At 40.7% G+C, this 26752-nt stretch overlaps 1 protein-coding gene across 2 annotated transcripts in view; it reads right to left on the bottom strand.

Moving 5' to 3' along the window:
- ASTN2 (astrotactin 2) overlaps window positions 1-26752 on the bottom strand; it is a 1158830-nt gene that overhangs the window by 542690 nt on the left and 589388 nt on the right. For both annotated transcript variants that reach the window (XM_069073820.1, XM_069073821.1), the window contains one exon: window positions 10786-10936. In XM_069073820.1, the coding sequence (XP_068929921.1) occupies window positions 10786-10936 (151 nt within the window). The remainder of the gene's footprint in view (window positions 1-10785; window positions 10937-26752) is intronic.

The raw sequence follows: 26752 nt of genomic DNA, 5'->3' as shown, positions 1-26752 counted from the left end.
ATATATATATATAGAGAGAGAGAGAGAGAGAGAGAGAGAGAGATAGTGATAGTTTTTACTTGAAATAAGGGGGCTTGTATTCATAAAGGTATCAGGTGGAAAGAAAGCAAACTTAGAGTCTGAAGACTCACATTCAAGGTGCTGACTCTGTAATTAGTCAGTTGTGTGACCTTGAGAAGGTCATTTCCCCTCTCTCAGGCTCAATTCCCTCCTTTGCAATAATAGTAATAGTTATCACTTATAAAGAACATTAAGGTTTATAAAACACTTTACAAATAATATATCATTTGATTTTCATAACAACCCTGAAAGGCAAAAACTATTATCTCAATTATGTAGGTGAAGAACCTGAGGAAAAAGGTTAAGTGACATGTCCAGGGTCATGCAGCAAGTATGTGTCTGAGGCTAGATCTGAACTCAGGCCTTCCTGACATTAGGTTCAGCACTCTATCCAAAGAGCCACTAGATTACTCAAAATGTAAATGTAAACATAAATCTATATAGCAAAGGGGTATACTAGGTGTTTTTTATGGTCCTTTCCATCTCTAGAATTTTGTGATTCCTTAATTTCTCTGCCTCACTTCCTCTAAGGGTATTCCAAGGTGATGACAAGTCAGTTTCCATGAAAAAGTTTCCAACCTATTTATTCCTTCATTCTAAGCATCTCTAAGTACAGTTACTGAAAGCAGCCTATTAATTTGAAAGCCTTTCAACATGTTCCATTTTTACCCCTATCCTCCCTTTGAACCACTCTCAGATACAAATTACTGAACTATATATGTCATTTTCCCCCACCGGGATTAACTTGCTACACCCCTCTTCCTGTCCTCTCCTCAATAGCCCCAAACCTATATATTAATTATGTCTCCTCCTACCATCCCATTTCTTGCAGTCACCTCTGCCACTGAAGACAGGATTGGTGCCAATTCTTAGAATAGAAATCATCTACCCCTCTCTTCCTTTTAGGTCATGTCCTCAGGACACTGTCACATGTCCAAAGGGAGGAAACCCCTTTTGGTGCATTAACCATCCTGCAATGACTGTTCATGACTGCCAAGTTTTGGCAGCACACACCATTTTGGGGAATGACCAAGCCTTTACAGCCACTTAATCACTGGATGCAGATTTATTGCCTACTAACAGTTCATTCCTGTTTTTAATTCCCATCCTTCCTATCTCCTTTGCTTTATCTCTTACCTCTCTCCGATTGGGTTCCCTTAGAAACTAAAGAGGAAGAAGGAAAACCCAAAAAGCTTTAAAAAGACAAGCAGCCCCCACGGAGAGACAACACAAGCTGGGCTTGGAGTCAAGAGTAATGTGGGTTTGAATTCCAGCACTGATACTTACTAGCTACACAAATCTGGACAAGCCACTTGATATCCTTCAGCCTCAGCTGTTTTATCAGTAAAATGAGCATAATAACATTTACACTATCCATTGTAAAGGGTTGTGGTGAGGAAAGTGCTTTGTAAGTCTACGAGCACTATATAAATGGGAAAAAGAAACACATTTTTATTATACTTTTACTATCAAAAGGAATGCTAACGGGAACTCTTATTGTAAGATACCAAAGTGACTTCATGAGCTTCTCATGAAAAGGAAATGGAAATGATATCACAGAATGTCAAAGCTAGGAGGGACCCTATAGATCATCCAGACTTGTGGCCTGTGGAGAGATTTTAGGGGGTCCCTGACACTGGTTGGTAAAAATTATATCTATTTCAATATAAGTGATTTCCTTCGTAATCCCATGTATTGTATTTTATGTATTTAAAAACATTATTCTGAGAAATGATCAATAATTATACTTCACTAGATTGCCAGAGGGGTCTGTGACCAAATTAAAAAAAAAAGTTCAAATCTCCTGCCCCATTTGAATGTTCACATTTTAAAGCTGGGAAAACTGAATTCTAGGGATAGAAATTACTTGCCCAAGGTCATACAGTTAATCCACAGCAAAGATACTTCCCAAGTTGCAGCACGTTGTAGCAATAAATGAAATAGATTTGAAGTCAGAGAACATGGATTCCAATTATGGCCTCAATATTTATGACTTCCCCTAGGTTCTAGTTTCCTTATCTTCCTAAGAGGAAGAAAGCACAGAGAGCCATTGCAAGTGTAGGTTTCAAGGCTATATGATGAGATAAACAGCAGAGGATTAATTGGCACCTTTCATCTCCACATTACTGAAGAAGGCTAGGGAAAAGGGGACATATTTAGCTATAACAGGAAAGAGACTTGCTCCCTGAACCTTAGAAACAGTGGCCCCTGATTGGTCCCTACACCCAGTAAATGTACTCTTAGATAATATAAGACCCTCTGAGAAAAGCCACTTTATGCAAAAAGGCAGGTTAAGATAGCCAAAAGAATGCTGTATTTGGAATGGAGACATGAATTTGAATCCTGATGTGAACACAAACTCACAGTGGGATCTGGGTTAAATCACTTCCCTCCTCAATTTCTTCATCTGTAAAATGAAGGAATGACTAGATAATCTCAAAAGTCCCTTCCAGCTCTCAAATTGTGTAATTCCATGAATTCTTGCTGGATCCTGCCTCTTTCGGGGTAAAAATAGAGATATTAAACACACGCACACACACACGTGCACACAACTGTTCTTCCTGTTTTGGAACAGAGTGAAACCTGTCTCTTTCTTCCCTAAAACTCAGGTTCCAATTTCTTCCCACCTACTCATCTCTTCAACTTCTTCTGGACCAAATGACATACCAAACAGTTCATAATGAGGTGATATAAAGTGTCTCCTTCTTCCTCCACCACCTCTCCCCACCCCCAAAGTCTACCTGATCCCCCCACTCCCAAGTCCCATCTGGGAATCATAGCAGCCAGCGTCCAGGGAGGTCGGCCTCCCCCTGGTTATTAGTGCCTGGGCCTGCCTCCAAGGTGATTTCTCACTCAGCTGCTTCTCCTTTGCTCTTTCTCCATGTCCTACTTTGGTTTTTGTTTTCTTTAATTACAGCCCATTTTAGTCATTAAGAAGGATGAGGGGTGGGGAGGAGGAGAGATGCTTCATTTTCTCTGACTGACGTGGATTTCAATTTCCGCTGTGCTCCGTGCAGTGCCGAGAGGCTCTCGGCCTATAATTTATTGACAATTTCTATCTTAATACATCTTGACTTTTAAAAAGGCGGCATCTTGTTGTCTTCCCAAGCCATGCGTGGTAATCAGGGCCTCAATTGTTTCTGACAATATCTGGGAGGCAAGATTACTTTCCAGGGTGAAATGGTGAACTGAAGAAAAGGGAGGAATGGGAGGAAGAAACAAGCTGGAAAAAATGATACATGTGCGTTGCCCAATGTTTTGTGAGGAGGGAAAAGCTCAGTTGAGCCAGGCAAGCTGTTTCCGTAACGATCAGTCAAAGATGAGGATAATGACAACACCAAGACACATACCTTTAGCCACACAAAGGTGTACCTGCCAGACCAGGGGTGAGGAAACTGAGGCCTCGAGGACACATGTGGCTCTCTAGGTCCTCAAGTGCCACCCTTTGACTGAATCCAATCTTCACAGAACAAATTCATGTATGGACAGACTCAAGGCAGCAGGTTCCCCACCCCTGTGCCAGAGTTTTCCTGAAAAACATCTTTCACCATGTGGCCTCCCTGCTTAGTAAGCTAAAATGACCACTCACTGCTGTCGGAAATACAGTCCAGCCTTTAAACTCCTCCAGTCTGGTACCAAACCCTCTCCTACTTTCCTAAGTGGATTCCTCTCTACCCCACTGATCCCAGTTCAATCCAGGAAGCTCTTGAAAGCAAAAATAGGTGAAAACTAGTGGGAGATAGATAGATTTTGGCTCCACATCAGGAATTTTTTAAAAATCCAAACAGTTAGGCTAAAGTGCAATGGTACAGAACTGGAGCTGTGGAGTACTATAAACGAGTGACTGGAGGTCTTTAGAGATGGAATAGATACTGTAGACAGGATTTTTGCTTTGGACATAAATTCAGGACATCACAAAATCATTCCCATTTTCATCTCTTTGCTCATGGTGTTCACCTTCCCTGGATATACCTCCATACGTCTGAAAGGCAGTGTGGCTCAGTGGATTTGGATGCAGAGACCCTATGACTTTCAGATCTGTCCTTGGCCACCTGTGGGACCTTGGGCAAGTCATTAAACTTCTCCAGGCTTTAGTTTCCTCATTTGGAAAATGAGAAATCGGAGTAGATGACCTCTGAGGTCCTTTCTAGCACTAAATATGTGATCTTGTATAATCATTAACCATCAGGTCCCCTGAGGCGGAATACCTTTTCCACGAAGCATATTAAACTACTTAATCTATCTATGTGTATATATACAGATACAATAATATGTATACATGTGCAGAAACACATGAATTTATAGACATACATGTATGTTCGTATATGTACATACACATAGCCATCACAACCCATGTATATATAGTTATACACATATGTACACTGTATGTGTACATATATACACATGTGTGTTATATACATGTGTATATATAACAGAGAGAAGTCTGGACCTATTATTTCAGCAGTATAAGCAATCACAACTGTACAACTTTGAAAGCTTTAAGAACTATATCTGTTCAATACAATGACCACTCATAATTCAAAAGGAACAATGATGAAACATACTATCTACTTCCTGACAGAACCGTGGAGGATTTAGGATGAAGAATGAGGAGATACACACACAATACATACATATATACACATGAGTGTATGTATATGCACATGCATACACACATATATATTTAATATAAACAATCCGTTAGAAAATTTGTTTTGTTTGACTATAATATTTGTTACAAGGAATTTGTTTTACTTTTCTCTTTTCTCCCTCAATCGGGTAGAGAGAAAACAAATTTATATTAATTTTAAAAAACTCACTAAAACAGAGAGATTGGGGGGGATACTAAAGACATGGAATATTACATGCACTTTCAGATTATGTCTATTCGTTTTGCTTAATTGTTTTGCTTTATTACCATAGAGTTCTCACAGAGTGGAGGTAATCTAAAAATGTTTGTAATGCAAAAATAAAACACAACAAAAATAAATAGCTAAACAAACAAATAAAATTAAAACTCCTTATCAATACAGATTATCACTTACTCTGTAACTCACAAATTTAGGCAGGGAATCTTAACCACACTTTACAAAAAATTGTCTGCTTAAAAATGGGATAATTTTATTTTATTACAATTGGTTTTCTTTGTAATATTATATATTTTATTTCATGTGCTTAAATCATTCTGAGAAGGGGTTCAAAGGCTTCACTAGATTGCAAAGGGGTTCAAAACATACACATATGAAAAGTTAAGGATCATGTCTTAGCTCCTGGGAAATTGAGAGATAAAGTGACATGCATGGGCTCATGAAATTAGCATGTCTCAGAGGCAGGACTTGATCCCATTTCATCCAACTTTATAGCTAGTCCTCTATATCCAACAACATGGTTCCTCTCTGCTTTTCTACAGAGGGGGAAAGCCCCTTTTGGGGGCACATTAACCATTCCACAACTGCAGCATTATTCTACCATAATCATTGTTCACATTTACACATTAATCTAAGATTTACAAAATTTTGTCATTTTGTAGATTAAGAAACCAAAGCTCAGAGAATTGAAGAGATCAGCTTTTAGTTACATAGTTAAGAATGTTAGAGTCAAAATTTGAAGACATCTTCTTACTGAGGCAGGGATCATTGTATAGCACTGGGCTGTTTCTCATTGCTATCATCATCCTTGGAGCTGTCAAAAATATTTGTTGAGCAAGGTCTGCAAAGGCAAATCTGTATCCCTATATCTTAGGAGAACTCCACCATATTGTTGACCTCATAGTCTCTAGTAGCTGTAGGTTAAAGGAATAAGTCAAAAGAGAGTTGAACTTGGACTCTGAAGACCTGGGTTCCAGGTCGTGGTTCTATGATTAGCCACTTTGTGTCACCCTTGGTAAGTCATTTCTCTTTTCTGACCTTCAATTCCATCTCTTTTGAGATGTAAATGTAAATATAAATTTGTACAATAAAAAGGTTGTGCAGAACAAAGGGAGACTGAACATAGGACATACATGACTAACAATTACTGGGAAATATATGGAAAAGTGCTGAACGAGTGAAACATATGGTAGTTGCAGTGGCAGAGAATCCTTGCAGAAAACAGAAGAAAACAAAAAAGAAATCCTGAAATATGTGAATGCCAAGGAGGTGTCCATGCACAGGCTTATTAAAAAGCAGATTCTTAGAAATGATGTGTGAGAAGAGCAACTGATTGCTTTATAGGTATCAAGTTGAAGGCTGGGAGAAATAAAAGGGTTTTTAAAACTCTATTCATCAGCCTCTGTCTCCTCAGCCATCCTAATGGTGAGAAGAAGGGCATTTCTCAGACCCTGGGGGAAATAGTTTCATTATTTAACCTCATGCCCCGCATCCAGAGGGGAAGGCTTCTGATTGGTTTCACGAAATGTTGAATTTTCTTGAACTCAAGGGAACTGATGCCCTTATTCTCCATATATCCTAGATTATATTAGACAAAGGGAAGGATAAACTCTACCCACCCCCCCAACACACACACTCTCACACAGGCACGTGTCTTTGCATCTTTATCACTCATCCTTTGTCAGGGACAGCAGCTCTTAGAGACAGGGAATTGAATCAGGATTGGAGAGTCCAAAGAAATGTGGGAACATAACAGTCCTCCCAGACAAGTTATTATGGTGTAGTGGACAAGGGATTCACAACACTTAGGTTCTAGGCCTCAGGGAGTTGTCACAAGACAACAGAAATCCCCTTGGGCAAGTAACCATTTTTTATAGGCTTCAGGTTTGTCACTTTAAAATGTGGGGTTTGTTTTAGGCGGAACTTTAAGATTAATCTATTTCTTTAATTTTATTATTTTGGTCCAAGAGAGGTAGTATGCATACTATATAGTCAACTACCATCAGAGTTATAGCAACTCAGACTCACCTCTGACACCTTACTGGGTATGTGGCTCTGGGCAAGTCAATTAATCTCCTATTGCCTCAGGCTACTCTCTAAGAAAACAAGTAGCAGAACAGTTGCTGATCTTCCTTGGTAGAAGCAATTTTCTCATGGGGTGATCTTTATACTAATGGAATCACACATGTGTACAAAAAAAAATCAACTCCAAGATGAATTCATTTGTCTTTAGGCTGAAGTCAGAATATTGGGAAGGAATGCCTCCAAGCTGCTGAACAACCTCTGCTAGCTGACATTCTGCTCAGTATTTTTCAAGGTACTGCCCAGATTCTGCAGTAGGAATAAACTGGGACTTCTCTGAAACCCAACTTCCATTCAAGAGTGTGACCACAGCACAAGACTGAAGCACTTGCTACTACGTGCACTGGGATCCTCCCTTCCTTGACAAACAGAAGCAGGGTGTCATTTCCATGAAGGACAAAGGTCTGGGGAAGTCCAGAGCTCTATGCTTTGGGGAATCCTGGCTGCACCATGACTAGCATTCATACAGTGACTCACAGAGGGAACAGGTAGAGAAGGAAGTGGCTAGCCCAGGGGGGCTCCTAATCCTATTCTCAATCCTATTCTCCATTTAGGCAGAGCAGTAGGACTTTCCATCCCGTCTTTATGCTACACCCTTCAGGCTTCCCTAGAAATTGATTTCCACTTCTTTTTAGAAGAGGGATTCAAATTGTTCTGCTTGGTTTACAAGTCAGAACTGGGAGCAATGAGGGGAAGCTAGAGAGAGGCGAATTTTCATTTGATGGAAGGGAAATTCTCCTGACCTATGTTAGCATACAAAAGGGAAATGGACTGTCTAGCAAGTGCATCAAGCTCCTGGAATTCTACTATGGGGAAACCAGCTTGGAGAGCAGAAGCAACTTACTAATAGCTGGGTGGAATGGTATGGGTGGTGTGGTGGTGGCTGATGGAGCACCTGTGTTTTCCTGGTATTAAATCTTAGGCCAAAATTAGCACAAGCAGCAGTGAATCGATCCATACTTGGTTGCATCTCAGCTTCAGAGACTGTGGAAGAATTTATCATCAGTGCAGTAGTTGACCTTGATGCCACATTCATGTTCGTTGAGGGTGTTTGACAACATGGCTGAAAATATCATGCTTAAAAGCATGTGGAACAAGAACACAGCCTTGTTTCCCTCCATTGGTGACTGGGAAAGTATGAGAGCATCATTGTGTTTGGGAGGCTCCCAAGGACAGTGTTTGGGAGAGGAGAGCCTGACCACCAAACTGCAAGTCTACAGAGGCATTGTGATGACCTCGTTGTATGCTTGTGAAACCTGGAGTCTAGTCTACCAGTGCCATGCCAGGAAATTGAATCACTTTCATTTGAATTGTTTCAGGAAGACTCCAAAGACCACCTGGCAGGATAAATTACCAGACACTGAAGTCCTTTCTCAATTTAAACTGCCAAGTATTCAAACTCTACTGCAGAGAGTGCAACTATGATTGGCTGGACGGTTCGAATGCAAAATTTAGGCTTGCCTAAAAGACTATTTTATGGAGAATTCACACAGGGAAAGGGTTTACATAGTGGTTAGAAGATGGGATACAAGGACACTATTGAGGTCTCTCTTAAAAACTTTGGAATTGGGGTGGCTAGGTGGCTCAGTGAATAGAGCACCGGCCTTGGAGTCGGGAGGACCTGTGTTCAAATCCAGTCTCAGACACTTAACACTTGCTAGCAGTGTGACCTTGGGCAAGTCACTTAACCCCAATTCCCCTGCCTCCCCCCCCCCAAAAGCAAAAAAAAGGACTTTGGAATTGATTGTGTGACATGGGAGACACTGGCACAGGACCAGTCAGCATGGCATGCCCACATCACAGAAGGTGCTGTGCTCTATGAGCAAAGGAGAATTGAAACAGCTCAAAGGAAATGCAAGACACACAAATTTAGAGAATCTACCCCAAATGTTCATGTGGACTATTTGTGCCTGACCTGTGGTAGAGCATCGCAAGCTCCTATGGGTCTGATCAGCCACAGTCAGACTCATTGTAACGTGACTCTAACGTAGTGATGTCATTTTGGTCCTCTTCAGGAATGAAGGACAACAGCCAGGTGGAACAGTGTATAGACTTTTGAGCCTAGAGTCCCAAAGACCTGCGTTCAAAAGACTTAACCTAGTTGCCTCAGTTTCCTCAACTGTCAAGTGGAAATGATAATAGCACTGACCCCTCAGGATTGTTGTGAAGACCAAATGAAATATTTGTAGACTTCTTAGCACAGTGCTTGGCACATAGTAGGTACTGAAAAAATGTTTCTTTCCTATCTTCCTTTCAATGGTTCCATAGTTAGGCAGAGAGCCAGAAGAGACCCCATGTCTCCTGACTCCTACCCAAGCCAATGCTCTTTCTACTACACAGCCCTACCTCAGTTCTCCATCATTGGAAATATTCAAATGCAGGCTGGATGACACTGGGATATCTAAAAGGGTATTTTCAATATGAGGGAGCTTGGTGTAGAAGATAGGACACTTGGAGTCAAGAAGACCTGTGTTCAAATTCCAGGATAGTTATATTTGATGGCCTCTACCATTCTTTCTATCTCTAAATCAATGATCCTATGATGACTTGGTTATCTCTTTCCTTCAAACTGGAGTCACATTAGAACCAAACACAGATCTCACCACTGATGCTTAATATTTGTATGATCTTGGGTAATGCTTTCCCTTCTTCAGGCTTTAGTTACCTCATCTTTAAGATAAGGGAGTTTATCTCAGCAGTCTCTGATGACCCTCTCACCTCTAGATCTCTGAGTCTATAATGGGGTTTTTAAGGCAGATGTCACCTTCTCAAATGCTACTTCCCTCATGAAATATTTTTGTAAAACTACCCAGAAGAGATACCATTCTTTCCTCTGTTTTCCTAGAGTTCTCAGTTTTTATTTTTTTTTTTTAAAGCAATCGGGGTTAAGTAACTTGCTCAAGGTTACACGGCCAGTTATTTCTGGGTGTGGTGCTGAGTATCTGAGCCCGGATTTGATCCAGGTCATCCCAACACTGGAGCCGATGCTCTTACTCGCTGAGCCACCTGGCCGCCCCTAAGCAATTGGGGTTAAGAAACTTGCTCAAGGTTACATGGCCAGGTGTTTCTGGGTGGGTGCTAGTGTCTGAGCCTGGGATTCGATCTCCAGGTCTTCTCAACACTGGAGCCGGTGCTCTTACTCGCTGCGCTACCTGGTCGCCTTGAGTTCTCAGTTTTTTTAACTCATCTTACCATTTATCACTTGCTGACTGGTTTTGTTAGATTGTTAGCTAATTGTTGAGCTTTACTATTTTTTTTCTTCATAATAATACTGGCAATCTTTGAGGAAAGGGACCATATTTTATACTTTTCTGCATCTTCCACAGAGTCTAAGACAAAGTCCTATACATAGTTAGTACTCAAATATTTGTAGACTGACTTATGGACTAGGTAGTTCCTCTGAAAGCCCCAGCAGGACGACTTCATTTAGGGTTCTTGTACAATATGTGTATTTGGAAAAGATTGGATGATAGCTGGTGACCCATTACTGTGCCCCATCAGTACAGCCAGAATGCCATACAACATCAAGGTCCTCCCATCCTTATCCACTTGACTTTATTCTTTGACCAATGAATTTTTCCACTTTATCTCTCTATGTCATCCCTCCCCCTGCCTCTTCACCTCAGCTCCACAGAAACTCATTTGGAAGGGACCTCAGAGACCATTAAGTTCAACACATACTAAAGTAGAAATTACCCCTATAACCTAGCAGCAAAGTATCTCAATTCTGTCTTGATCCTATTCAACTTTATTCTCTGGGTCTGGCAGTACATACCACACATCCAGTCGAATCTACTTGGCGATCTGATACACACTTGAAATTGCGGGTGCACCCTCCATTATTGCGTGAACAGTCACGGACAGGCCCAAAGGAGGAGAGTAGATCATTGATGGTCTCAAAGTAAGTAGACAGCATTGCTTCTTCCCTTGGAGAGAAAGGAAACTGTTAAAACCAAGTGAGACAAATGGCTTATCACTTTGTTACAATATGCTGGTGTGTCAAGAACCTGTAGTTTTGAGAACAAGACTACAGTTTACTTATAATTTATAGTCTTAAATAGCCGTTTAAACCTTAGAGAGATCAATTGATTTGTTACTGGTCACACAGAGGTAGACATTAGAAGTGGCCTTTGAACCTAGGCATTTCTTCTTTATATATTATGCTACTCTACAAAAATAGCGGAAATAATGATGGTGATGGTGGTGGTGTTGGTGGTGGTAATAGCAGCTCACATATTTTTAGCACTTTACAAAAACAGAGCTGCTCAGACAGTTAGGAAATGGAAGATCAGAGAAAATAAGTTAGAATGGCATACTGGAAAGAACGATGACTTTGGAAACTCAGGCCCTGGGTTCAAATTCAACTCCTGCAACTTAGTAACTAAGTGAAGAGGAAGAGATCATTTAACCTTAATGGGGGGTACAATGCTGCTGCTGCTGCTAATAATAATAATAGCTATTATTATATAGAACATTTAGTTTTGCAAACGACTTTATATATGTTATCTCATTTGATCCTCACAGCAGATCCTCACGACAACCTCAACAGGTAAGTGCTCTTAGCATCCCCATTCTACAGTTGAAGAAACCGAGGCAGAAAAGACATTAAGTGACTTGTTCAGGGTCACACAGCTAATGAGTATGATACAGGATTTGAACTCAGGGTTTCCTGACTCTAAATGCATCACATAAATCATTAGTCACCATCTAGGGGCTCATCTGTAAAATGAAGAGGTTGGACTAAAAGATCCTTTCCAGCTGTAAATCCCATGATCTTATGGCCAAATGATATGTCTAGGACTAAAATAGTAAGTAAATATGAAAATTGGAATGGAAACTTAGGCCTCTCACATGAAAGTCAGTGCGCTTTCCATATCGTCTCTTTCTGTAATGAGTAGAGTAACGAGGTAGAAAGAATGATTCCCTTCCTTCCTTCCTTCCTTCCTTCCTTCCTTCCTTCCTTCCTTCCTTCCTTCCTTCCTTCCTTCCTTCCTTCCTTCCCTTCTGTAAATAGTATTTTATCTTTTCCAATTCATATAAAGATAGTTTTCAACATTCTTTTTAATAAGATTTTGAGTTCCAATTTTTTCTCCTTCCCCTCCCTCTCCTCTTCCATTTCCCAAGATGGCAAGCAATCTGATATAGGTTATTCATGTGTAATCATGTAGACATATTTCAACATAGTCACATGGTTAAAAAAAGAACAAAAGAAAAAAGCTACAAAAAAGTGAAAATAGTATGCTTCAATCTGTATTCAGACTCCATAGTTCTTTCTCTGGATGTGGACAGCATTTTCTGTTATGAATCTTTTGGAATTGTCTTGGATCACTGTATTGTTGAGAAGTGCTAAGTCTATCAAAGTTGATCATTGAACAATGTTGCTGTTATTGTGTACAATGTTCTGGTTCTGCTTGCTTCACTCAGCATCAGTTCACGTAAGAATGAACCTTTTTCAGCTCATAGAAATAGCTAAGTGGTTTAGTAGATAGAGGACAGGGCCTGGAGTCAGGAAGACCTAAATTCAAATCCAGTTTATGACACTTAGTAACTAAACCTGGGCAAGTCACATAAAAAATGTCTGCCTCAGTTTCCTCAACTGTAAAATGGGGATAACAGTAGTTATCCCCATTACATATATATATAAAGAACCCATTTCCCAGGGTTGTTGTGAGGATCAAGTTAGACAATATTTGTAAAGCACTTAGCATATTTCCTGGCTTATAATAGGCCTTTAATAAATCTCTCCGTCCCTCCCTTCCTTCTGTTCTTCCTCCTTCCCTTCCTTTCTTCATTCCTCCCTTTCTCCCTCTCTTCCTTCCCTCCTTTCTTCCCTCCCATAAACCTCAGATTATGAGTTCATGCCATGAAAGGTCTACAATGGGTAGACTGAGACTGGAGAAAGCTTAAAGAAATCTCTCAAACACACCTCATTTCCATAGCCTGCGGCAGAATGGGGTTAGCTTTGGGGAGGGTGACTGGTAGACAGATATAAGAAAGACTTCAGAATTCCTGAAATGAAGACAGTATGAGTCTTGTCACTTTTGAAACATGAAGAGGGGCTGAGGCACTCAGAGAGCCATTAAGGCTATTAAAATATTAATATCCATATAGGGAGAAAGAAGAAAGGGAAAAAGAGAGTGAGAAAGAAAAAGGAAAGATACTAAAATGTCGTCTTTTAGTAGATCAGGGTGACAGCTCTGTCTGTACAAATAGGGAGGCTGTTAGCTTCCAAGAGGATTGATTCTGCATAAACACTCGTTACACAAGAGGGACATTACTTAAAACATGAAGACCTGACAGAGGCGCTGTTTCTAAGTCAAGGAAAGTGATGGTGTCAGATCGAGGAATGTGGTATCTGAAAACAGTTGGGAAGAATTTATTTAAAGAAGATATTGGTATTTTTTGGCTTAAAGAAATGCTCCAGCAACTCAACTCCCCAAAGCAGGCTTGGGCTTATTGATTTTTAAAGCTATTAGAAGGCAAAGCTACAGAGGCAAGAAGACAAAGGGAAGGATGGTAGCACAGTAGAAAGGAAAGAACAGTGGATTGGAAATGAGGAGACCTGGGTTTGAGTAATGGTGCTTTTGATAACTAGCTGTGTGACTTCAGGCAATTGTTTTTGCCTCTTCAGACCTCAGTGTCCTAAACTGCAAAACAATGAGGTTAGATTAGATCATATTCTAACTCTACAATTCTTCTGACTTGGAGGCTTGGAAGGTCAGTCATTGACTCATTCTCCCTTCAGTCAAGTCTCATGCTTTCTCTGAAGCTCAACAGCTATTTCTAAAACTAAGGGTAAGGCCATGTTTTACAGATGAGGCAGTCCTGAGGCATAGATGGCCACCTATATAAAGAGATTTGAGTGGGGCAGCTAGGTGGCATGGTGAATAGAGCACCAGCCCTGAAGTCAGGAGGACCTGAGTTCAAATTTGGCCTTAGACACTTAACAAAAAACTAGCTGTCTGACCTTGGGCAAGTCATTTAACCCCAATTGTCTTGTCTTCCCCCCTCCAAAAAAAAGAGATTTGAAGGGCACCCAATGGTCCTGCCTGCTCAGAATTACTGCACCCATTAATCTGGTTTGGTGCTGGCATTCTTAATAATCCTTTTGATGAGTAGTGTGACAAATAACATTAGGTACTAAGCGGTAGAGTAGATAGTGTGCAGAATTCATAGTCAGGAATTCAAATCCAACCTTATATGCGTCCTATCTGTTTGACCTTGGGCAAGTCAGTTAAACTCTATCAATCTCAACCTTCTCACTCATAAAATGGGTATAATAGTAATAGCACCTAGCTCATCTGGTCCTTGTGAGGATCAAAAGTAGGTAAAGCACTATGAAAACCTATATACGTGCTAGCTATTAATAACAATAGCTGTCATTAATTATTTGATTCCTCTATTCAGAGCAACATGCTAAGCACTAAGGAAGATAAAAAATTCAGATGAAACAAAATCCCTGGGCTCAAGGAGCTCATATGCTGGTAATGTCAATAAAGTGGCTTAAATTTGTAAACGAGCACTTTTAGATTTTAAAAGGACTTTAATTCATTATCTTATTTTAATTTTATGTTGCCTTTAGGTAGTGAAAGTATTATCACTCCCATATCTATCACAAATGAGGGAACCTGAGGCCCAAAGGGATTAAATGAACAGGCTGCCAGAACTAATATATGGGGCTCAAACCAGGTTTCTTCTGACTCAAAGTCCAGGGTACTCTTCATACAACATAATTCTATAATGGATTAAAGCACTATAATATCTGGTCAGGGTCAAAAGATCAGTGTAGTGGCTTATATTCCCTGGTATCTATTGTCAAATAAGCATAATAGAGCCCCAAGAGAATGAGGCAAAGGATGGTGATGTCTTGCTAGAGGTTGACAAAAGATCAGAAGGGGACCTTGTTTCATTGTTGTGGGGAACTGAGGTGGGTGCCCAAAACAGTTTAATAGCACTGACATTCTGTCTGAAAAGCTCCAAAATAAAACTTGGCTCCTTCCACATCTTGCCAAGGACCTGCTCTAATCCCAGGACTGTTCTGGCCAACAATTTATGGAAACCACATGATAGAATTTTGCAAAGAAAAAAGGCATTTTTTCAACTGTAGCATGTAACACCCTGAACAAAAGCCCACTGAACAGCAGGGTATAATATTTCAAAATGCTTCCCCAAAAAGATACATAAGAGAAAGGATGCCAGCCTGGTTATTTACATGCTTGATTTCAGAGGAATGGAGTTGCAGGCCACAGGATTATTGATTTTAAAGTGGTAGAAAATAATAATAAACTAGCATTCAGATAAAATTTTAAAGTTGGAAAGCAATTAAGTTATTTTATTTTGTCCTCACAACTCTGGGAGGTAGGTATTTATTATTATCACCATTTTGCAGAAGAGGAAACTGAGGGAAACAGTAGTTAGGTGACTTGCCCAGAGTCACACAGCTAGTAAATATATGAGACAGAATTTGAAGTCAGGTCTTCCTAACTCTAGGTCCAGAACTCTACCCACTGTGAACTTTACCAATCATTAGAGACTATCTAGTCTAGCAAACTCTTTTTTTAGACAAAGAAACTGAGGCCCAGAGAGGTTAAATGATTTGGCCAGGATCACAGAGGGAAGCAGAATATAATTGAGGTCTGAATAGGTCTGAATCCATGTTGACTCCAAAACCAATGCTTTTTTCCCCTCCATTATATCACACTGTCTCTCTGTTTGACTCCCATAGTTATTAGCTCTTACCTTTCAGAATCACAAAGTAGAATAGTTGGTTATATCATACATAACCCAAAAAGGGTTGAGTTGGGAGGTAGTGGCTCCCTTCCCTTTTGCTCTACTTTTCTAACCTCTCTCCCTTATCTTATAGCAAAGGTTGGCTGATCACTTGTCAGCAATGTAGAAGGAATTGGAGTCAATTATGAGGTGTACTAGATGGCCTCCAAGATCCCTTCCAACCCTGAGCCTAACTGATTTTGTGATTCCCTCCAAATCTAGAGTTCTGTCTTCCATCCTTGCCTGCCCTGGGAGCCTTGCCATCTGCCTGACCTAGCCCAGGCAGGAAACCAAATAACATGACCCTTCCTCCATTGTCATATTGTCCTCAGATCCATTTTTACTGAAACTCAGGATGTAATGTACTCCCAGTCCTTTGTCGGACATCTCTGGCAAAGACAAAAGGCCAGAGAACTCATGAATTCTCTTCATGCTTGAAAAGTTTTCCTCACTAGTAAGACCAAACTTCATGCATTTCCCTAATGGGAGAGTCACTCAAATCCTCATTCAGGACTCATGGATGCATTTTACACACAATTCCAAAATATTTGACTATTTTCCTATTCCATAGCAAATGATAGTAATGACTAGCATTTATATAGCACTTTAAAGTTGCACCTATTATTTATTTATTTTTATCTTTACAACCCTGTGTGAGGGAGTGTGATAGTAATGGAATATAAAGATCCCCCTGTATTGGCTTGGTTTTCAAATTGATTGTGTTAAAACCCAGAGTTTGTTAATCCCACCTGTGGGATGGACTTGTTGATGTGAAAAGAGAGTCCTGAACTGGGAGGAGCTGGTGACATAGATTTGGAGAGACAAGAGAGAGGCAGAAGAACTTTTTGGAAGCAGCACCCTCGTGGAGGCAGAGAGAGACTGAGAGGATTGCTGAGGGCCATTTTGAATCGCCCTGGACTTTTGAGACCTGCCCCCTGAGCTGCCAAGGACTGAGGAGACATGGCTGTTTTGCTGGTACTTTGTCTGTCTGTTTTGATGTTGTTTTGCCAGATTTGTCCACTGGTGAAAGGCAGTCCTGTTCAAGAAGTCCTGGAACCTGGCTGTTGGCTAAGAGCTCCCGAGACTGTCCTGCAGACAGAGAGTGAATACTGTCCACTGGTGAAGGACAGTGCTGTTGTTGCAGGGGTCTGGGAACCTTTCTGTTGGTTCAGAAGCCCTGAAGAAGGATTTTCTTGTTGTATGTTTACAGAAATCCTGGGAGAGGGTTTTGCTAATGTTTTCAGGGGTTCTAGGACTGTTCTGAAGACAGAGGATGAATTAATGAAGAGACTGGAAATGTATCTTGTGGCCTTGCTAAGCCTTGTCTCCCCAGGAACTAAGATTGCTGAGAACTTGCCTCCTGTCAAGATGAAGAAAAGACCTCCATTTGGGTATTAAGTGCTGTGTTTAAACTTGTTGTAACTCTGGGGTAGATTCAATTGTGATCCAGGGGTGGGGAACTTTTGACCTTTTTGTGTTCTATGGTTGAACAAATGAATGTACTTTACTTATGTTTGGAAACTAATCTCCATTTGAGAAGAGGGACTTTGTGGTGGACTAAATGAAGGTACAGCCTAGGGGTGGAGTAGTATTTAGAACAGGGACTTTGTAATTGATTGAATGAATGGAAGGTCCTGGGGTGGGGTAGTACTTGGAGATTATTTAATCACACTTAGTAAATGCTGTATTTTGAATGATGTCATGTTTTGACCTTCTCTGTTCTTAATTTGTCATTGAATAAAATGGAGAGCACCTATGCTGGTATTTTGAACCTTGGGAAGTTGCCTTTCCTTGGCACTACATTACAGGGAGGTACTATTATCACCCTCATTTTACAAATGAAGACACTGAGTATTTAGAGAAAACAAATGTCTTTCCCAGTGTAGTTCCCATGCCATATTTACATGCAATAGGTGTAAGAATAGAAAAGAGTAAGGTAGTTTGTAAGAGGCAGGCCCAATAACTAGGGACAGCTGATAAGCATGGACAGAGGTTGTTGGGAAAACAAACAAATAAAATGTGAATATGCTAGATACAATACCCCTGAAAGGATAGTACTTAGAGGCTGATTAGTACAAGGACTTTGGCACTGATTTTGAGACATGGGAGACAGTGATTCTAGCAGCAACCACACTAGCATACCTAGGATGGCTGCTAGCACAGGTTCTTAGATCTGTTTTACTAAGAAAGATAGCTGTTTAAGGGATCAACAATCTTTTTAAATTACATTCATTCATTCAGGGAAAAGTCATCACCCTGAACTTCAGAGAAAATACAAGCAGAGAAATAAAGACCAACAGACAGGGCTCTGACAGCCTGAATCAAAGCAATATTGCTATACACTTTACATACATACCTGGATTGAGAGAACGTTTACATTTGAGCAATCAGGGAGCTCTGAACATACAGCCACTCAGAATCTCAAACAAGAAATCACAAGATCTTTCTCATGAAAAACCCCAAAAGTAAAATAACAACTCAGAATATGTATACACTTCTCAGAACCAGAAGGCATCACAGCACTTGTGACTCAGCGTCTAATTAGAAATTAGCAAAAGGTGTGAAAGCCTTCCTACAAGCAAGCCTCCCTTAATAGGCTTCACCTGAGGCCTATTAATAGTCTGGGAAGATCTTAAATCCCATTAACATGACAGTGACACAGGACATGCCAGCATGGCCTGCCATCATCAAAGATGGCACTTGCTCTGTGAAGCAAAAAGAATAGCAGTAGCTCAAAAGAAGAGGGAAATGCACAAAGTAAGCAACATCTCCATTCCAAATGTTCATGTAGACTACTGATGACCAACCTGTCTAGAAACTTATAAGGTCCTATTGCTAATCAGCCACAGCTGTCCACACTCTACCTTGACCCTGTCACCATGATGTCATTTTGGTCCTCTTCTAGTACAAAGGACAGCAAACCTAGGAGCCAGTTAGTACAAGGACTAGTAATGCTCACATCATCATGATTAACCTTCAGAGCATCACTGTGTTAAGGGCTTCCCTCAATATTCATGATAATGACCCTGCAAGATTAGCACTAGGCACTGAGGCAAGCAACAGATACTCACATTTCTTATTAATATATACCCTATGTCACTATGGGAGAGGTGATAGTAAATGAGTAGGTTTGGGTAAAATTCTCTAGGGAAAGGTGAACCATTTCCTAACTTCAGAGCAGCTTTGCCAATGAGAGCTCAGGAAGTTCACTCCCCTGCTTGAGTGTAATGTCAGGAGAAGGGCCTAAGCTACTATGGGAGGGTTAAATGAGGCCCAGGCAGAATTGACCTTTCTAGGTATATTCCAGGTTTAAGAATGCCAAGTTGAGTCATTATGTCAAGAGAATGTTTAAAAGCAGAGTTCAGATTACCAAACTTCAGTCAGAAATCTGATATCTAGTTCAGAGAAGCCAAATACAGAAAACATAAAGAAATGAAAGCAACAAAGAGAAGCAGGTTAAGATTGCCAAGATCAGAGTCAGAATTATTAGAACTGAGAGTAAAGGGAAATTCCAAAGTTCAGTATCATAAACTAAATATGCCAGACCCCAGCCTTTCCTCAGGTTTCATCTTTCTTGATCTCTCTGCAGCTGACTCTGCTGATGACCTCTTCTCCCAGAGAGTTTCTTCTTTCTAATTTTTTTAGGGACACTGGTTTCTTCTGGTTTTCTTCCTATCTATATGTTGACTTTTCTTCAGTCACATTTGCTGAGTCTTTATTAAGGCCATATAGACTAACTATGGGTATCTCCTGAAAGTCTGCCCTGGGCCCCCTTATCTTTTATCTCTGAACTCTCTATTTTGTTGATCTCATAAGCTTCCATGTATTTAATTATGATTTTTATGCAGATGGTTCCCAGATCCACAAATCTAGCCCAGTCTTTTTCCTGAGCTATCACCCTAGAATTCCAACTCCCTTTTGAACATCTTGAACTGAAAGTCTCCTATTCATCTCAAAGTCAACATATACAAAATAGAACTTGTTCTCTTTCCTCTCAAACATTCCCCTCATCTGAACTTTCCTTTCACTATAAAGGGCACCACCATCTTCCCAGTCACCATAGTTTACAATCTCAATGGCATGCTGTAGCAGCAACCATACTGGCATACCTAGGATAGTTGCTAGCACAGGTTCTTAGATCTGCTTTAGTAGGAAAGATAGCCGTTTAAGGGGTCATCAATCTTAATTACTGTCACTAGTTTAGTGGAAAAGCACCCTGAACTTCAGAGAAAATACAAGCAGAGAAATAAAGACCAACAGACAGGGCTCTGGCTGCCTGAATCAAAACAATACTGCTATACACTTTACATACATCTCTAGATTGAGAGAGCCTTCACATCTGAGCAGTTGGGGAGCTCTGAACATAGGGCCACTCAGAATCTCGACCAGGGAATCCCAAGAACCTTCTCATAAACGAACCCCCAAAGCAAAATACCATCTCAGAGTATACATGCACTTCTCAGAGCCAGAGGCATCACAACCCTCCTGACTCAGTGCCTAATTAGAAATTAGCAAAAGATGTAAAAGACTTCCTACAAGCAAGCCTCCCCTAAGCAAGCTTCCCTTAATGGGCTACACCTGAGGTCTATTAATGGGTGGGGAAGCTCTTATATCCCATTAACATTACACATGCTCAGCATCACAGTTTTCACTCACGCTACCCATCCAATCCATTAACAAGTCATCATTTCTGCCTTTACAAATTCTCTAATGTATGTTCCCTTATGTCCATTCCTATTGCCACAACTCCAGGTAAGGCTCCCATTACCTCTTATCTGAACTACTTCAGTAGCTTTCTAATTGGTCTCCTGTCCCAAGTCTCTTTCCACTGCAATGCATCTTAGCTACCTTGGTGAAATTTCTAAAGCAAAAGTCTTGACCATGTCACTCTTTGCCTCCTATTTTCTCTGCAATCAGATATAAACTCCAGTGGCATTTAAAGTTCTTCATAGCCTGATTTCTCCCTCTCTTCCATTCTTCTTATGTTTTATTCTCTGCCAATCCTTCATGATACAGCTGCAGTGACTGCTTGCTATTATTCACACTTTATTTTCCATATTCCAATTCTGTGTCTTTGTGCACAGGCTCTTCCACATGTGTGGGATGTTCTCCCCCCTCACCTCTAAGGGATAGCTTCACTGGCATCCTTGATCATTGTTCATCCTTTCTTCTAGAAGAGGATCAATGATGTCAGGTAGGTGACACCTGGGCTTGAAAATCAAGATTTAAGGGAGGCACAGCAGTGCAAAGTTACCAGCCTCACTCTCTCCTCCAGAGTCATCAGAGTCCAGTAGGAAGACATAGGTCAGGATGACTAACTATGGCCCCAGATGCAGTGGGAGACCCTGGCCTTTTTAAGCTAAGGTCTTTCCCAGATCTCAGTTTGTCTGAGGCAACCCACATTCAGTAATTTAAGACTAGATAAGAATTAAAGCAAAAGATAGCCAGCTTGCCTTCCCCAGAGAATTTATCTGGGAGGGGAAGATCTTCAGAGTTTCTGGCCAAGCTTCCTTGATCTCTCAGTTCCAATACCACATCATGCATGAGGTCTTTTGTGATCTCTCCTTCCCTAGTCCACCAAGTGCCTCCCTCTGAGATTATCTTTGATTTATATTTATATCTAGTTATCTGCCTATTGTGTTTTGCCTTTTGCTGCTTAGGGGCACCTAATACCATAGTTCTGACAATGAAGGAAAATATTATAAGTGCATCAAGAGTCATCCTCTACCAATGGGAAGGAAAGCTGGAAGTTTCTGCTTATACAAAGAGCCATGGTTACAGAACCATACTCTCTCTGCAATGAAAGGAAGTTCAGTTCTTTTCTTCTATATTTCTGACATTTCTGAATCTCTTCTGTATTTCCATCAAGTGGTCATCTGTCTTCTGCTTAAAGGTCTCCAACGATATGCTTATATTACTACCTCCCCAGTCAGTTTGTTCTGTTGTGGAACAGCTCTAATAGTTAGGATGTTTCCCCTTACATAGTAGTAGAATCTTCCTTTCTGTAATTTATACTCCCTGTTCCAAGCCCTCCTGTCCATGGATGGGGCAGGTTTGTATCACAGACTCACAGTCCTGTCTCCTTTATCTGCTCTGCAGAAATCATTATCTGCTTGCAAAGTTCCTCAAATCCCTTCTCATTCTCAAAACCTGCTCTGGTAGCATTTTCCTGACCTTCTGTGTGGTGGTCAATTCCCCAGGGTAATCAACAGGCTAACTGATAGATCAATTCACTTTAAACTCACCTGTTGCCTAGTCCCTCTGCCATCAACCAAAGGCTCATCTGGGCATAAGGGGGTCGGGAGGGAGGTTGATCAGAAGATCTGCCTTCATCAGCCAGCCAGCCCCAGCCTGACCTAATTACTTTGAGGTCTTTCAATCTCCCACAGGGGCTCTCCTTGGACACCTGAAAACATGGGGTGTCCTGCAGGACATCTAGAAGACTAAGCACCAAATTCTGATTGATATTCTGGGTCCTGAGAGGAGGGAGAGTGGAAAAAGAAAGAGAAAAAGCTGCTCCACAATGAAGGAATGGATTCATTAGTCTGTCTCTCCACCAGTCCTTTCTCCAAAGAAATACCTTTCTGCTGAAGGTATTAGTCACCCAGGCTCTAAGGTTCAGGGTCATTTAAGTTTCTTCCTTTTCACTCTCTACATCTAATCAGTTCTCAGGTCCTGACAATGTTCTCATCTCTAGTACCTCTCACATCTATTGCCTCTTTATTTCCAGGGTCAGTACCTAGTTCAAGTTCTTAGGGCTCTCTTCTTTACTATTTCAACACTTTCCTGACATCCCTTTGGCTAAAATCTTTCTCCTTCTTAATTCATTTTCCATGCAACTGCCAAAATAATGTTGCTAATGTGAAATCTGGCTGTTACTCACCCATTTAAAAATCTTCACTAGCTCCATATTGGCAATAGGAAAAAAATACAAATTCCTTAGCCAGACTTTTGAGGGCATCTAAAACCTGACTCCAAACTACCTTTTCATGGGTTCACATTTCACTTGTGCCACATACTGTCTATCTTCCGATTTTATTATCCTGGCTCTCGGTTTCTTCATCTGTAAATGAGGTGGATAGACTACAAAACTTGTGATTTGCCTTTCAGAATCATGGTGAAATACTAGCTAGGCTTTAAATCTTATAGACTGACTGATGAAATGATTGCTGTTGCAAGGTATCATCACCAGGCAGTGAACAGAATGCTTCACCCCCAGTACTCCATTATTGTTTATAATATGGGGGAGCGGGAAGAGCATCAGCCTTGGACTTGGGAAATCTAGGCTCAAATTGCAGTTCGCTACCTACTTGCTGTGTGACCTTAGGCAAATTGTTTCCCTTCTCTGAAGCTCAGTTTCCTCAATTGTAAAACAACGCCAATAACTTGCAACACCCCCCTCCCCACAGAGTTACTATAAGAAACAGATTTGAAAGTGCTCCTTAAAACTCAAATGGCTGTAGTCATGTTAGCTGCTATGTCAGAAAATAATACCAAACAAGGCTGATGGAGGAATTAATACTCTAATCAAGACTTCAAACAGTAACTGAGAATGCATCTTTTCCTCCAAGTTATACAACGGCACCAGAGTCAATCACCTCTCTGCTGCCATTATTCCTCTGGCAATGTGCCATCTCCTCCAGACAGTAGTTGCTTTGACTACTCTTGTGTAGAAATTCTCCTCCTCACCCCCTCATTCTTAGGTCCTCTTCTGTATTACAAATCCATCATTAAAAAAAAGAGAGAGAAGAAGGAAAAAAAGCTTCAGTGACAAATGCTGCTGCTTGGGGGTTATTTATTCATGAAATACCCACACAAAGTAATCCCGAGCTCTTCAAAGCTCTCATCACATAAGGAGGCACGGCTTTCCAGAGTCTTGAGGATATCACCTTCTCTATCACAATTTCACAGAAAGTGATTCCTTCCTCTGCTCTGTGGCTCTGTTTCCTCCTTTGCTATTCAAAGTTCTCAATCTGTGAGCCCCTTTGCCCCACAGAGATTAAAGAACCAGGGATAGGCAGCCCAACTTATCTACTGTCGTACAATTACGGAATTTGAGAGTTGAAAAAGACTTTAGTTGCCATCTAGTCCAGCCCATACCTGAATGGCATCTGCACTCTAAAATACCTGGGGAGTATTTTCCAGCATCTGCTAGAAGACTGTCTCATTGGCATCACCAAAAAGTGGAACGATATTAATAGTTCACACATCAATGGTGTTTTAAAGGTATATAAAGCCCATTCCCCAAACAGCAATGTAAGGTAGATAATGAAAATGTTGTCATTCCCATTGTAAAGATGAGGAAAGTAAAGCTCAAAGGGGGAATTTACTTGGCCCATTCACACAGGTAGTAAGTGTCAAGTGACTGGGCTCTGGAACACAGGTTTTCCATCAAAGCACCTCCTTCCTTCAAGTTCTTTCTCAGGTTCCATCTGCTTCTTGAAGTCAGCCCTGATGCCCTTTTTCCTATCTGTAATCTCACGATTATTGTAGTGCTCTGCCCCTGCTTGTTGTTTGCACTTGCCTGCTGTTTCCCTCATTCCAATTCATAAACACTTTGGACTTTCTGCAAGAGAAGAGGCAACTAGAGAGCTGGCCTTGGGTCAGGAAGAGTTGGGTTCAAATTATGTGTCTTCCATATGTTGGCTGAATGATCCTGGGTAAAGCACTTAACCTAGACAACTCTTTAAGACTACAAATTGCAGAGAAGATGCCCATCTGTATTGGAAGAGAAGTTTCTCACCAGAAGTTTCCTACACTGATGAAATGGCAAATTTTATTTAAAAAATGTGAGTGACATCTCACTGGTCAGATTGGCTAACATGACAAAACAGGAAAATGATAAATGTTGGAGAAGATGTGGGAAATCTGGCACACTAATGCATTATTGGTGGAGTTGTGATCCAACCATTCTGGAGAGCAGTTTGGAACTATGCCCAAAGGGCAATAAAAATGTGCATACCCTTTGACCCAGCAATACCACTTCTAGGGCTGTGTCCCAAAGATAAAGGATAAAAAATGAGAAAAGGACCCACATGTAACAAAATATTTATAGCAGGTCTTTTTGTGGTGGCAAAGAATTGGAAATCAAGGGGATGCTCATCAATTGGGGCATGGCTAAAAAAGTTGTGGTATCTGAATGTAATGCAATACTATTGTGCTACAAGAAATGAGGAGCAGATGGACTTCATAATAACCTGGAGAGTCTTTATATAAACTGATGTGTAGTGAGGAGAGCAGAAACAGGAAAACATTGTACACATTACAGACACATTGTATCAGTGATAACTGACTTTGATAGACTTGGCTCTTTTCAGCAATACAAGGTTATAAGACAACTCCAAAAGACTCATGATGGAAAACTATACACATCCAGAGGAAGAATTATGGAGTCTGATTACAGATTGAAGCAGTCTACTTGCCCTTTATCTTGGAAAAACTAGAGCTATGCAGGCAATTAGGTGATGCAGTAGAGAGAATACCCAGCCTGGAGTCAGGAAGACTCATTTATCTTCCTGAGTTCAAATCCAGTTTTAGACACTTAATAAATGTGTGACCCTGGAAAGTCATTTAATCCTGTTTGTATCAATTTCCTCACCTGTAAAATGAGCTTGAGAAGGAAACGGCAAAGCACTCTAGTATCTTTGTGAAGAAAACCCTAAATGAAAAGTCACGGAAAACTGAAATGACTGAACAACATACAAAGTGCTTTGAGGAGTGAAGGAGCACAAACTACTGTTGTTGTGGAGAATGGTTCGTTCGTTCGTTCGTTCCTTCCTTCCTTCCTTTCAGAGTGGAGGGATTTCAGGGAAGACTTCACATGGGAAGAATCACCTGAACTGAATCTTTGAGAGGAAATAAGGATCCTGAGGGGGGAGATGAAGAAGGAATGTGCTCCAGACATAGTAAAAAAAATTCTACAAAGGCATGGAGAGGGGCAATGATGGAAAGTCAAGTTCAGCGAAGAGAATCTAGTCTGGCAAGCACTCATAACACATGAAATATGGTAATATGAAACAGGGGTGGGAAAGGAGGCTTGTTCTATCATAGTTATTTTGGTACATGTCTTCCCCAACTCCCACATTAGATTGAAGGCTTCTTGACATTGGTGTCAATGCTGTTTCTACACTGCACATTTTAGGCACTTTCAAACTATTGAATTAAAAGAAGTTAAAACAGAAATTTAACACATATTTGTCAGAGAAACTGTAGAAGAGAATTAGGGCTTCGGATAAGAATGAAATAGAAAACCTCAAGGTCTCTTCTGGGATTCTACAAAACAGAAAGACAGAGGGGAAGTTATATGCATCAGCTCAATGGAGAAGCCAAGAATAAATGACATTATGAAAACTAATTGGCTATGCATTCTTCTGACCTGGGTTCCAATCATACCTCTAATGATCACTGCTTGTGGGACCTCAGATAAGTCATTTAATTACCCTGGACCTCAGTTTCCTTACCTGTAAAATGAGGGGATTAAGATCCCTTCCATCTCTAGATTATAAGCCATATTTCTCTCAAATCCTAGCAGGGTGTTCAGTCCCCTGGATGGTGATACGCTTTTGGACAAAGAGATTTTTCTGCAACAGATGTCTATGTGAATGTGACGAGAATCTTTGATGTTCCTTGTGTGATCCTAATATATGAAGAAGGGATATCAAAGAAGAAGACCTACTGCTACATATCCTTCTAGGAACAGTGAAAGACTTGCACAATACCCTCTATCCCATTTGGCATTGGAGACAGAGATTGACTACAAAATATTACTTTTGGCCAAATACAGAATTGAATTTCTCTTCTCTGTCAAATAGCCTGCACTCTCTCAATGCACTGGGGCTTTACTGGTTTCCATCTCTAGTGTTGTACTATTGTATTTCAAATTGAGTTACAGCACCTTCCACTGCTCCTCCTCTGCCCCACATTCCCCATAACGCCCCTGCCATGACTTTCCCACCTCCCCACTAACACTGGTA

This window comes from Petaurus breviceps, unplaced genomic scaffold, assembly GCF_028583685.1.
Source record: "Petaurus breviceps papuanus isolate PSGF00001 unplaced genomic scaffold, PetGlider_PUasm1.0 90879, whole genome shotgun sequence".
NCBI lineage: Eukaryota > Metazoa > Chordata > Mammalia > Diprotodontia > Petauridae > Petaurus > Petaurus breviceps.
The sequence above is the reverse complement of the archived record's forward strand: the minus strand, read 5'-3'. Positions and strand labels throughout refer to the sequence as shown.